We start from the raw sequence: 13,996 nt of genomic DNA on the forward strand, positions 1-13,996 counted from the left end.
CCGCAGACAAACATCCAAGACACCAAGTAAAAGCACTTAGAAATATTTTAATTTCTTCTTTTCAATATTGTGCCACAGTAGACACCACAATAAATCATAAATCAATAATCAAATACAATAATACAATCCCCCACTCCCAGCAGCTCCGTTACACACCCTCCCAACTCTGGCTCAGCTTGCTGGGTCTTACATTGTCCTTTTATATAGTCCTTGACCCGTAAGTGCTCCTGCCCTTCTGTCCATGTGATTCAACAGCACTTCCGGGTCGGATAAAGACTTATATTTTTCTTCAGCCCGGTAGTACTTCTGTTCTTCCGTCCCCGTGACTTGGGAGTACTTCCGGGCCATAGGGAAAATAAAAATCCCTGCAGCGTCACACGATGGCACCCACGGCACCCAGCAGGGCTGTGAAGTCTAACTCCATCTCCCATGATTCCCTGCGGGAATCCGGGGAACCTCCATGCTGCAGGGAAGACGCCATCTATCGGCCTGGATGTGTCGACCGGGATGAGCTGCCGGCCGTCCATCACACCAGCTCATCTTGGTTATGACTATCGATGACGGTGGGTTAAAGAGGCTTCAAAAGGGAAGTGGAAGCATGGAGCAAACCTGCACCGTCACAATCTCTGGTCACTCTCATGTCTCATTAATCTAATTGTTTCACTGGCCCTTTTTCGTTTCTTATTCTGCATTCAGAAAAGTGTTGTTAAATAATATTTGCATTTAGAAGAAATTCAGAGATGTGTTTTCTTTGTCATGGTTTTAAATACTTAACTTTCTTTTACCATTTTTATTTCAATTCGCCTTATTCTTGTGGACTTTGGTCCTTAATTCTATCCAGATACTGACAATAGGTGATAAGCTATACAGGCACAGGTGCAAATGACACTGAATGTTAAAGCTGAGTTGTTGATTCAATATTACATTCATTTATGTAATAACTGGTAATAAAAGGCTTACCTAAGTGGTCCCCAAGTTCATTTCTGTGGACCACCTCAACTGCAGGTGTTCATCCAGACCACCTACTGCTTTTAACTGGACTCCAGTCTTTATTAAACAAGATGTTTTTTCTCAGTTTTTGTCTTTTTTGTGTCAATCCTGAAGCTACAAAATGGGTTTGATAATTTTTTTGGGGAATGTAACATACATTTTTGTGTGACATTAGTAATTGCTCTTTTTCTTGTTTTTTATGATTTAACTTTTTATGCTCTGTTCATTTAAACTTTCTCCTATTAATTAGCTAACAAGTGAATGTTGTACTGAAGTAGCTGCTTCCCTTTTGTATTTCATTTGCACCCTGTGTGTGTACAGCTCATCACTCATCATCAGGATTTGGATGCAATTAAGGGGTTCAGTTCTACAAGAAATGGTGAATTAAAAAGAATGTGGTAAAAGAAAGGTAACATTTAAAGATATGGCAAAAAATGTAAATTTCTAAATTTTGTTTACATGGAAATAAACCAGCACACATTTCTGAATGCAAAACAAGAGAAGAAAAAGACTAGTTAAACAGTTCAATCATTTAGAAGTAAGAATGAAACATTTATTTGTGAAACTGGTAGGAATGAAAACCCACAGCCACAGTGGTACCACAGGACTGAACTTGATCTGACCTTCAATTTAACCATAATGTATTTTCATATAAAACATACAAATATACAGCAATCTCATGTTACATTGTCAACTTTTAATTTGTGTTCCCTTAAATACTTCCATAAGTATATTTTTCTGTGTATTAAATATGATGTATTTATACTACAAGAATTTTGATGCAGTGTCCCAATGTAAATACAGTACTCACAGGGTAACCTGCATAAACTGGCACCTGGTCAGTGTCACTATGTACATGAGACAACTTATTTTTTTGGGTTTGTTTCTTGTACTGTGGACATCAATAGATGTTATAAAACATAAACTGCAGTGTGTTACTCTGACAGCAGAAAAAGATTGTAGACCTGAAACTAGTTTCCACTGAGGTCCGGTGTAATGGGTTAGGAAATGTGCTGGAAATATAATCAAAGACTACACTCACCTGGGCAACATCTTTCAGTTATTACTATTGAGGAAATGTTACCGGGCAGATAGTAAAGGCAAGAACTACTTCTTGTAGACATAGAAGTAACATCTTTCCTACTGCAGTCACTGATTAAACACAGTCTCTGATTCATCTCTGCCTTTTCCTGATTTATATACTCTTCCATTCAATATAAACTATGTTTATTCTATGTTTATTTTATATAGGACTTAATATATTCCTGGTTGCCAGTGCAATTCTACTTTACTTCTACATTACCACTGTAAAATCTTGCATATAATGTGCACTTCCGTATAATGCACATGCTGATTTAGCCCCAAATTTTCAGGTAAAAAAAGAACTTCATATATAATGCGCACCCTTAAAGTTTCAAGATTTTGTTAAAACTGCAGTCATTTTTTTTCACAAAATTAAAATTTTCTTGACCAGAGGGGTGAGGGCGATCAACTGTAAAAGTCAAAAAAACTCATTGTTATGGTAAAGGTAGACACTCTTTTGCTAGGAATGATTGACTTGTTGACTTGATGTCTAATCCTTGTGTGTGCATGCGTGAGTAATGACGAGCAAACAAGGCATCAATAAATGGTGAGAGAGCGAAGCGAATGCATAAAGCAAACTCCTCAGAGGATGACGTGTTGCATATATTTTATTATTTTGAATTGGACTCTGACTTGTCAGACAACGATTTTGGTGCAAGTGATGTGGTAATCGAGATCTAAAATGAAAGTGTGGTAACAGCATCAGCTGATCGAACTCTAACTGATCATGGTGCTGAAAACGTTCATGTAGCTGATGCACCTACATCAACACTTGCCTGGGAGGATGGCCATTTACAATGATGTGGTACAAACCAGATTGCGTTGCACTGGGCTGTTGCTGCCGCCAGAGATGGCATAAATGCAGTGAGAGTGGCCTCAGAACCAGCAACACACGTTTTCATTTGATATATGTGTGAAACCATTGCTTTGTGTGTTTTTCAGAAAACAGCCTGGCAGCCGCTAGCCCCTTGCCGCCCCCACCCCCTGCTCTGCTGCTGCAGCCAGAGACGATTTTATGTTAATTTATGTAAGAAACTATTGCTTTGTATTCTTTTCAGAATTTTTTTAGAAAAATATTCAGCCCTGGGAGAAAAGGAAAAAAAATCAGTGGTAAAAGAGTTAAAATTATTATCTACTGAAGGAACATAACGACCAAATGCCATTGATCAAGTCAAAATTATCGACTATAATGCGGTGTAAAGCATGTGCGGACTGAGCGGTTAGTGAAAGATGAGCACCGACATCTGAAGTGAGAGGGGAGAACTGTAACGCAGCTCCACCCAACAGCGAAACAGTACCACAGACGGAACCAAGCACTTTATACACATAATGGATTCAAGTACCTACATTCCTACTGTGCAGGCTTATTGAAAATACTTAATTAAAATTATGTCTCGTGTTTAATGCGCACCCATTATACACGAGATATTATGGTGTATTGTTTTACTGTATTTACAGTATTAACCGTCCCCCGCAGCTTTGCCCGCGTAGAAGTGAAACAGGATAGCGAGGAGGGCCCTGCCCAGCTCCCTACTCCTGACATCACACTTCCCCCTTCGCTCAACCTGCAGCCTCTATCTCGGAATAGTGCGAATATATTGCTAATGCAAGTGAACTATGATTCTTAGCGCGACGAGAGAAGTCACAAAATCAATGGGAATGTTCAAGCAAATTCTAGAAAAAAGCCTCATCTAAATCCGTTAAGTAGTTCTCTCGTTTGCTAGCTGAGTGGATGTAAGATATGTCCCAAGACTGGTCGCGTGAATGAGAAGGGTCCCGCCCCCTCCCCTCGGCCTGCTGCGTCTCTTGGATTCGCGCAAATAAATCGGTACCGCAAGCGAACTATGATACTTATCACGATGAGAGAAATAGCAAAATCAACCAGAATGTTTAAGCAAATTATAGAAAAAAACCTGATCTAAATCCGTTAAGTAGTTCTCTCGTGAAAAGCAGACAGACATACAGACAGATAGACGTTGGATTTTATATATAGAGAGATTTGTTTTTTGTGCAGTATTTTTTTTTTAATTACTATTGTATGTAATGTTTTGATGGTGTCATGTATTGTATATTGTGTTGTTTAATTATTGTATATGTACCTTGTTAAGTGTATAGGTGTAATGCCCAGAGAAATTACTAGCAATTGTGTGCCTGGCAGTGAAGTTCAAGTTGTCGGCTATTAGTTATCACTAATATTTGAATAAGGATATTGTATAATTTTGTTCTAAATATTTGGTCAGCTAACAACTCCCTGTGAGCAGCATCAGCCTGCTTTTTAACTCAAGAGAACAAAACCAAGCATCCTAGAGCTGATAAGGTGTTTCCTGTGCTGCACTGTGTGTCTGTCACATTGTACATCTACCCCAGCTAGGGAAGTGAATGACAAAAGGGAGCAAGATCATAATTATCTTATTAGCTATGCAACATTTCTTAAATATTGCTGCCTTCTTCCCCCAAGCTCAAATTGCAGGAAGTTGTGATTCAGTATTATTTGCATATTTCAAGGGTTAATGCATATATGCATATTTATAGTTCTTTGTGGGAAATATTTTGCATTATATTTTGGGTTGATAAGGATTTCTTGATGTCCAAATGCACAAAGTAAACTTGGCTTGTGGAAAATGTTATAATATTTGCAAATTTTAAAATAGCAGTGTTATTTATACCTTTCCTTATAGATTTGAGGTTGTGCAGTAGTGTATGATCTCATGGTCACATGCACTTATACAGTGTGTTTATTTTTTTTTTCCTAACTGCAGAGGGTTTTCGTGGAGATCTGTACCTGACAGTGAAGCTGCTCCTACCAGGAGTCATTAAGACTGTCTACAACTTGAATGATAAACAGATTGTCAAACTGTTCAGTCGCATCTTCAACTGCAACCAAGAAGAGATGGTCCGGGATCTTGAAAAGGTCTGTCCTGCACACCAACAACTGTAGCAATAATGCATAGGAATAGTTTTGACCAGAGCATGCCATTTAGCCCAACATAGCTTTTCATTTGCCTACTCAGTATTTGTTTCTAAAGTATTTTCATTTTGAAGCTTGAAGAACTGCAACGTTCTGCTTTCATTTACACAATCTGGTAACTTGTTCCATGTATCTCTGTAAGAGAGGTTATTTCCAAACATTTGTACAAAAATGTATCTTTAACACATTTCCGTATAGCAGTTATGCTATTTTTGTAATGAAGACAGAACCTCATATGGGCTAGGGTACCACCCATCATTCTATAAAGCCATGATATTCCCTTCTAGTTGGGAACAGTAATGCGTCCGTAGTGTGTAAAATGTATTTTCTTGCTGTAAGACTCCTTTTTTGTAATCTAAATGTATTAAACATTTTATAATTTTTTACATTCATTAATGTTAATTAGCATTAAAAATTATATTTGTCAGCAGCCATATTTCATGCACTTCATACACATGGATGCTGCACATTAGTGGTGTTTGAAGTGGCTCCCACTGACTATATAAAGTATTTTGAGTAGTGAGAAAAAACGCTATATAAAGGTAATGAATTATTAATATTAAACTTATTTTGCTATCTACCCATATTTATCTTTTTTATGCACTTTGCTGGCTATACATTTTGACATCATATATACATGTACACTTTGTAAATATTTTCATCTACATCTTTTATATAAACTAAAGTCGTGACTCTATGGGGAACCCATTTATAACCTCAGTTAATTAGGAAACAGCTCCTTCTACCATAATATGTGTATTTTCTGTATTTAAAAACCTATTCCTTCTTGTTTTAGTTGGATGGAGTACTCTAAAAACTTTTGTTATCCCAAAGCAATTTATATTGTTATCTTCAATAGAATAAAATATGTTCATCCTCAAACTCCAGCATTTACATGAAACACACATTGTACTATCTAAACCCAGTTTGACTGTCTGCTGGTGTACATACACTGGGCAGCTTTATCTTACCATTTCAATGAATTCTCATAATTTGCTTGTGGTTTATAATATGTTAAGCTGACTAGTGTGTATTTATAATTGTCAGCTAACTCACCCTCACTATATAATGTTGGTGAATTTAAAATTTGTAGGACGTGGATGTCTAGACTGTGAAATCTGGTCCATTTGTTAGTCCTCCAGGTCAATGTAATAATCTGTGAGAATAGATTACCTCTTCTAAATTGTGAAAATGGCAGATTTACTCAAAAAGCCTCTAAACCTCCCCTGTTAAGAAGCAGAAGACTTCTCCACTTTAACTTTAGTATCCGAGGACTCTTCCACAATAGACATTTTTGTTTTCTTTCTTATTCTAATGAGGTCAACATCCAGATAAATACACCCAATGTTGATGTGCATGAATGTTATAATCATTGAAATGTATTATTTTAAATTAATCCAAATAAAACAAGTAATTAAAATCTAGTAAAATATGTCTTCCTCAAAAAATGAAAGGAAATGAAATGATGAAAGTTGTGTTTTTCATGAGTCTATTTTGCCTAAGTGAGAGCACGGTCAGCCTATATACCGTGTCAAGAAATAGTGAATGGTTTTAAGAGTGCCAAACAAACAACATATTTCAGAGCCACGGATAACGAATATACCAAGTATCCAAAGCAGGCTCTCCTTAAATTATTCAAAACTACATCTGTGAAGTGTCAGTGGAAGCTGTCACATCACTAATTGCCAAGAAATCTAAAACACAAGCAAATGCCACAGATTCACAGATGGTATCTTTCTGCATGTCAAAGACTTCACAATATTTATGTCTTTATTTCTTGCTCTGTAGGTGGTGAAACAAAATTCTGCATATAATTTTTCCATGTGGACTTAAACCTTAGGAGATACAGTATTAACAAATATCTTTTTAGTCCATTTTCCCCAATGATAAGAATGACTTTTCAACTTTGGAGAGGTCACTGGAGAAAATATATTAAAAAAAAGGAAGATTTGCCTTTTTAAACGTTTGTCTTTGCATTGATTCATAAACAATTAATCATTAACAGAAATTGGAGCAGTTTTTGTGTTTGTAATCGAGAGGAGACAGGAATAAGAAGCCATAATTCAGAGCACAGTCATCATTTTGCCCTGTCACATGACTCCTCCAAATTCTACCTAATCGTGAAGTCAGATAGCAAGAATAAATATGGTTAGGTTTCAAAATGAAAATGAGTGTCAGTTCATGTTAAAATGTTTAAAAATATATATTTTGTATCTGTTAGTTATGATGAATTGTTAGTAGTGAAGGCTCAGAAAATTTTTTTAATGTTTTCATAGGGAACAAAGATAGCAAAATTCTTGATACAGTAAGCCTCAGTGAGAGCCAATACTGACCAGTAGCATACAGTATCAAAATTTCCATGCAAATAAACTCAATTTACTTTTATCACCAAGGCCACCTGTCAGGTATCCAGTTGTATGCTCGAAATCTTATTTTGCCTAAAATATTATTAAACAAACCTCTTCCAGAAAATGTGCATGTGCACAATGGGAGCATGTTAAAACAAACTATACATTATGAACTGCAGACCAACCTCTCTACTAATCCGTTTGTTGTTAAGCCACAAATCTAATACTACTGGTGATTTTATTGGCTGTTTGTGAAATTGCAGCATTGAATCGATCTTTTATTTGTTGACTCAGCATAGTATCCAATTAATGGGCTATTATGGGGCTGTACTCCTAATCAATGAAGGAGAGGGGAGTTGGGTTTTTTGTTCCAGAGCTTGTTCAAGTTTGTTTGCTCTCCACTTTCATTCATAACAGGATTTTCCAGAAATATTTATTTAACAGTATTTAGCAAAATTAAAAAAAAAAAAAGGTGTTTATGAGCATATGCCTGGATACCTTATATGTGGATTATGGGACACGAGTAATTTGAGATTTTTTAATATTGTTTACAGTTGTTCAGTGTAGGTCTCTATTGACTCTGATTGTATCAGGAATGTTGTTATCTTAGTTCATAAAACATAAAATTAATTTTTTCGCCACCGCTGCAAATAAAATGGGGTACGTAACAGATAAAACAAAGATCATTTTTGAGTGGAAACTGAGATTAAAATAATGCAGACCATTTGGACACTATTAATAATGATTATGAATAGAGATAGTACTATAATTGTGTGGCACAAAGGAAAAATTATTGTTCTACGCAGTGTCATTTGTTTGTATTAGTCCATTTATTTATTGTTAGTTACTCATTGAGCTTAAAAGTTTTAATTTATGTTGTCATGTGGCAACTTAACCTTATCCTACTGCTTCATTTCTTTAACAAGTTAGAAGAAGTTAAAAAAACATTAAAAATTTTTATCTCTAAGTATGAGATCTGCCTGTCTCCAACAGTTTGCCAGTTGTTTTCTTGTTGATTTCTATCTATGTTACTTGGTATACCTGTCAGATTCTGATCATTTCTTTTGTTTTTGCTGGCTTCACAGGGAGATGTTTCTGAGACTGTGAGGATTTTCTTTGACGCAAGCACGTCATTCCCTCCAGCAGCAAAAAGTCAGCTAACAATCCAAGAAGTAGATCAGTTTTTGAACCGTCTATCACAGCTCACTAAAGAAGATGATCAGCAGAGGGAATTGGAGGACATTGCCCGTAGGTAATAATTTTCTCATCATAGTATGTTGTTTTTCTCATCTCGGTCACAAAGCACTTCTTAAAACATGATCATAAACTAAACACCTAAATATTCTATTGAACTGCATTAAAACTGTTAAGTTACCTACTGTAGCTGTGCTCATTCTGCTCTGAAAGTCATGTTCTAGTTTGGTTTACAGATAGTCTTCAAGTAGTCTTTAATTCCAAACAAGAGGAGACACAAGTCATATCAGTGGTTTGGCCCGTTGTGATAACTGACTAACGTTGACTGTCCATACATTTAAAATGTCCATCAAGTGGTTTGTGTATATACTGTGGAGGGCTACAGTAGAGTGCACAGGTCCCACAACAAGCATAATGCAATTGATAAGCAAAAGGGTTTTTTTTTTTTATTATTATTTTTACAGGGTAGAAGTATTTACGGTAGTGTGATTTTTGGCTCTTTACAGCTATATTTGGGAAAATCTTCAGTAATGTTCATCCTGTTTTCAATAAAAAAATTACAATATGTGATATTTTATTCCTGCTCTATGAATGTGACATGTTTGCATAATCCAAGGGGAAAAAAATACAAAACAGGCATCAAACTCTAACCGGTTAATTTTCAAAACCTATTTCTTCAGTCCAGCATAATTTTGGAGGTAGAGCCTATCCTGATACCATTGGATGCAAGACAGGGTGATGTGCAGTGGAAAAAAAATGGCAAATTGGCCCAAAATATCAACGTTTTAGCTTTACACAATAGAAATACTGAAGTTATGTAGTTGAGGATTTCACTACATAGAAATCTGTCCATTTACTGAGCCTGGTTATTCCTGTTTTAAGATCACAGTGATCTGGAATCTGGGCAGCACTGGATCCAAGGCAAGCCCTAACCCTGGACAGAAGCTAGTGACTTATTTAAATACAGACATAGCAAGGCTAGGAAAAATTCCAGACAAGAGTGACCAGGCTGATTCCAGGGCTACAAGGGATGAATTATGAAGAAAGCCCTTTCAATTTAAGCAAAAGAAGATTAAGAGGGGACATGATTGAATTGTTTAAAATTATGAAGAGAATTAGTACAGTCGATTGAGACTGTTATTTTAAAATGAGTTCATCAAGAACACTGGGAATAGTTGTAAACATGTTAAGGGTAAGGGCAGCATGGTGGCGCAGTGGGTAGCGCTGCTGCCTCGCTGTTGGGAGACCTGGGGACCTGAGTTCGCTTCCTGGGTCCTCCCTGCGTGGAGTTTGCATGTTCTCCCCGTGTCTGCGTGGGTTTCCTCCAGGCGCTCCGGTCTCCTCTCACAGTCCAAAGACATGCAGGTTAGGTGGATTGGCAATTCTAAATTGGCCCTAGTGTGTGCTTGGTGTGTTTGTGTGTGTCCTGTGGTGGGTTGGCACCCTGCCCGGGATTGGTTCCTGCCTTGTGCCCTGTGTTGGCTGGGATTGGCTCCAGCAGACCCCCGTGACCCTGTGTTTGGATTCAGCGGGTTGGAAAATGGATGGATGGATGTTAAGGGTAAATTTCACACAAGCATTAGGAAGTGTGTCTTTACAATGAGAACCATTGACACATGGAATATAAGATACCAAGTAGCGTGGTAGACAGTAGCACTTTAGGGAGTTTCAAAACTACAGATGATGTTAATTTGGAAGAATGAAGTGGGTAGGACTGGTGAGCTTTATTGGGCTGAGTGGCCTGTTCTTGTCTAGATTGTTCTAATGTTCTATCAAATGCAGACTAAGATTCTAAGAATAACTCGCCATGAGTATTATCACACAGCTTTTCTGTCTACTGGTTGGCAGCATTGAATTTAGGAGCTTACAATGGCACAGTATTTTTATTTGCCAGTAGATGCAGAACAGTATTTGGAAATTACCTATTGGTACACTCTCAATTTGGTGTACTTTGCCTATGATATAAAAGCTAAGAGCTCGATTATGAAGTAACACTCCCAAGAAAAGTTATGTAGTAATGATTCCCTGTTTCTCAGGGGAAAAAAAATCAAACATCTTGCTCAGCAATCTTGTTTGTCTGCTTAGGTGACCTGGAACTGATTCTTTTTTACTGATATGTTCATACTGAACATTCTTGGACCATCGGTTTGTTTCTTTAGCTAGGTATTTTAAGTATTTTCCATCTCCAGATACAACAAATAGATGTAAAAACTGAGGTGTATGTGTTTGTTCCACAACCTTTGACATACTAAGAGGACAGACAGAGTTTCATGCAAGCCAGCTTAGATAATGAGTTAAAAATGTTTAATCTCCACTCAGACTTGTGTCAACTGTGTAGTACAATGTGAATATCCTGTTTTACCTAGTTAACATCAAGGTTTTAGCTTAAAGTAAATAAGAAGCATGAAATAAACATGAAGTTTAAAACTATCTATTTATAAATAAACACAGTACAATGAAAAAGGCATTAGTAGAATATCAGCTCTCATGAAATAAAAATAGAAAGAGGAAAATCTTTGCTGACTTTTTTTTTTTTTTACTATATCTGTACAAATGAACAATTTGCTTCAGTTGGTGTGATGGTATTATTTGGAATTTGTGATATTGTGTGACAGGGTGCTAAAGAAATTAATAGGGGTGTGATGCCCTGGTCATCGCTAGTCATAGACCAAGGATGTACAGGGCAATGAGGACACATAATACAGCAAGAGATGGAGCAAACATCCGCAAAGTGCTTTTATTTCTCCCAATAGTTTTAAAACAATAAATAAAGTGCTTACTTGTTTATTTTTTCCACTTGGGTCATTGTCTGTGACTGTTTTTCTCCTCCCTGGAGTCCTGGCTCTGGCACAATCCTGACTCCTCTGTTGTTTTCCCTTTAACCTCCAAACTTTCTTTCCTTCTCTCTTTCTCCTTATGTTTTTCACCTCTTTTCTGTTCTTTATTTATACTTGTAAAATTAAATTTATTGTTTTCCAACTTCTGCAGAAGAGCATATGTTTTGAAGGCTGCTGTCCCTGATTCCCTCCAGATGTTAGAGGAACCTCTAATTATATATTATAACCTCATTACTACCCTCTAGTGTATGTAAAGAATACTGCTATATAGCCAATCAACAACAAAGGTTTGTTTCCTGCAGGTGTCACACAAAAGCTTACCACATATTCATAAGAGGAGACATGTAAAAAATAATGTTTTAAATGACAATTTGTAATGGCTCTGGGTGTGGTTATTAGAGTGACAGATGGTTGTTGCTAAATTCTGTCACATCATTCTGTGTCTGTGACAAATGTGACCATAGTAAAATGAGATGAAAGACATGATCCCCTTGCATAGCTACCTATGGCACTCCTTAAAAAGATCCAATGCAAAATATGAAGCAAAGAGCACAGAGGAGTGTGAAATACAACATATCCAAGACCTGATTTTCTCAATTCTTATTTACATTTATTTTTAGGATAGGCTTTAGTAAACAAATGTTCATTTTTCTTTGTGCAATCTTAAGTTGAATTCTTTTGTGCTCTTAATATTTACTCTATCCCATATTATCAGTAAGCAAGTATGATAGCAGCTGCCAAAAAGATAGTTTACTAAGAAAGAACTCAGTAACTGGTAACTGCAGTTATGAATGTTTACAACTTCTCTATTAAGAAATACCAGCAACATGCAAAGGCAACAATTCAAATGAGCTAATCTACTTCTGTACAAGACACAAACACGCACGTCTTTCCTACAAGCTAAAAAGCAGTCCAATACAGTTTGGTATTTTTTACAGGACATTCTGTGACCTCACTTTGGTCTGCTTTATAGACTTTTTTTTCTCTTCCTTGATGAACTCCAATAGATACTTTATTGGTCCCAAGGGAAATTTAAGTTATTGATCCCAAGGGAAATTCAGTGTATTCTTGTAGGACAGGCTCAGACTGCCCACGTAAATTTATAAATACAAAACAGTAACAGAAAAGCGGATATTGATGCATTTATGTATATACATGCTCATGCTTTTAATGAAAATGAATAGATATGTAAAGGTTGTCTGGAAAATATAAGAAGTCATACTAGCTGCATATTTTGGAAATGGTGGAGGGACATAAAAAAAAATAGTTAATAGCATTGTAGGAACAGATGGCCCTCTTTACTATCCATAAACCACTGGCATAAGCCTGTCTGTCCAGGATTCCTCCTGGTCATGCTGTGTGGTACCTTATGTTGTAGTCCCCAACTTTGTTACAATCGTAAATACTCTTTCAAAGATGTTTCAGTGTGTAGTTGAAACCTCTGTGACTTTGTAAATATTTCCATCTTTTTTTTTTTTTTTTTTTTTGTTACAATATTCGTTCTTCTTTCAGGTGCACCGGGAATGATCTTAAATGTATCATCAGGTTAATTAAGCATGATCTGAAGATGAACTCAGGAGCCAAACACGTGTAAGTAGACGCTGATTTGCCCTTGAGGAAAGTGACAGTCATTTAAATGTTTTAACACTCTTTTGTTTTTTATGTGTAAACAATGAATTTTTTATGACTCTGTTATTATCAGGGTGTCCATAAAATTGTTACTATTTGCAGTACATATTAAACAATTCTGTAAAAATAAGCAATTATTCAGTTAGTGTCTTGTACAAGGGCAGAAAGAGTGGCTGATTGATTACATTTATGACTTATTTGGGATAATGATCAGTGCACATGATCTTCTTGAAAAGAGTGGGCTACAGTTGTCTCCTTCTTTTAAGAAAACAATTTCAGCTTCAAGTCAGATGTCTGTCTAAAACCAAAATAAAAGAAAGGTTAAACATTCTGAAAGCCCACCTTCTTATTGATCAGTCAGCAGATAAAACAAAAACTGTAGGGTTTGTGCAGTATTAATTTTGTGCAGTCTTTGTTACAGGTAGTCCCCAAGTCCTTCTAGCATTCACAATGATATTCATTGCTCCTTTCTAGTAGAGAGAATAAATGAATGTAAATTGAATTCAATCATTTTTTCGTGGTTAGTTTCCATACTTCATGGTTTAACTTGTAATTATCAGAATCTTTTTCTTCCCTGACCTTTAAGTTTTTGCTGCATTGATCAAGCAGAAAAGTAAGATGTGCAGAAAATCCTGGAGATACTTATGCCATTAATATGCCCCCTGATCTGATGCTGTGCTACACAATATAATCCAAGAAACAATGGAACGAATGTGACTCCCCTCATTTATTAGTGTAAAAGATAATTCTTAATTCATAAAAATTGGAAAAAACACGAACGGCATTGATAATAAACTGTATAAATTAGAATGTTTAGTCTTTCTTGGTTTCCTTCATGCTTTTATTTGTTTCCCATTCTGGTACTTTGATTTAGTATAGACCTCTTTTTTGTTGTTTTTTTTAATTGCATATCACATCACATTCAAGTATATAGTAAGTGACTGCAG

General features: G+C 36.3%; 1 protein-coding gene across 2 annotated transcripts in view; it reads left to right on the forward strand.

The window, feature by feature from the left end:
- lig3 (ligase III, DNA, ATP-dependent) overlaps positions 1–13,996 on the forward strand; it is a 57,469-nt gene that overhangs the window by 12,227 nt on the left and 31,246 nt on the right. For both annotated transcript variants that reach the window (XM_051930774.1, XM_051930775.1), the window contains exons 6-8: positions 4,833–4,984; positions 8,475–8,641; positions 12,933–13,010. In XM_051930774.1, the coding sequence (XP_051786734.1) occupies positions 4,833–4,984; positions 8,475–8,641; positions 12,933–13,010 (397 nt within the window). The remainder of the gene's footprint in view (positions 1–4,832; positions 4,985–8,474; positions 8,642–12,932; positions 13,011–13,996) is intronic.

The sequence above is a fragment of the Erpetoichthys calabaricus genome, chromosome 8, assembly GCF_900747795.2.
Source record: "Erpetoichthys calabaricus chromosome 8, fErpCal1.3, whole genome shotgun sequence".
Classification (NCBI taxonomy): domain Eukaryota; kingdom Metazoa; phylum Chordata; class Cladistia; order Polypteriformes; family Polypteridae; genus Erpetoichthys; species Erpetoichthys calabaricus.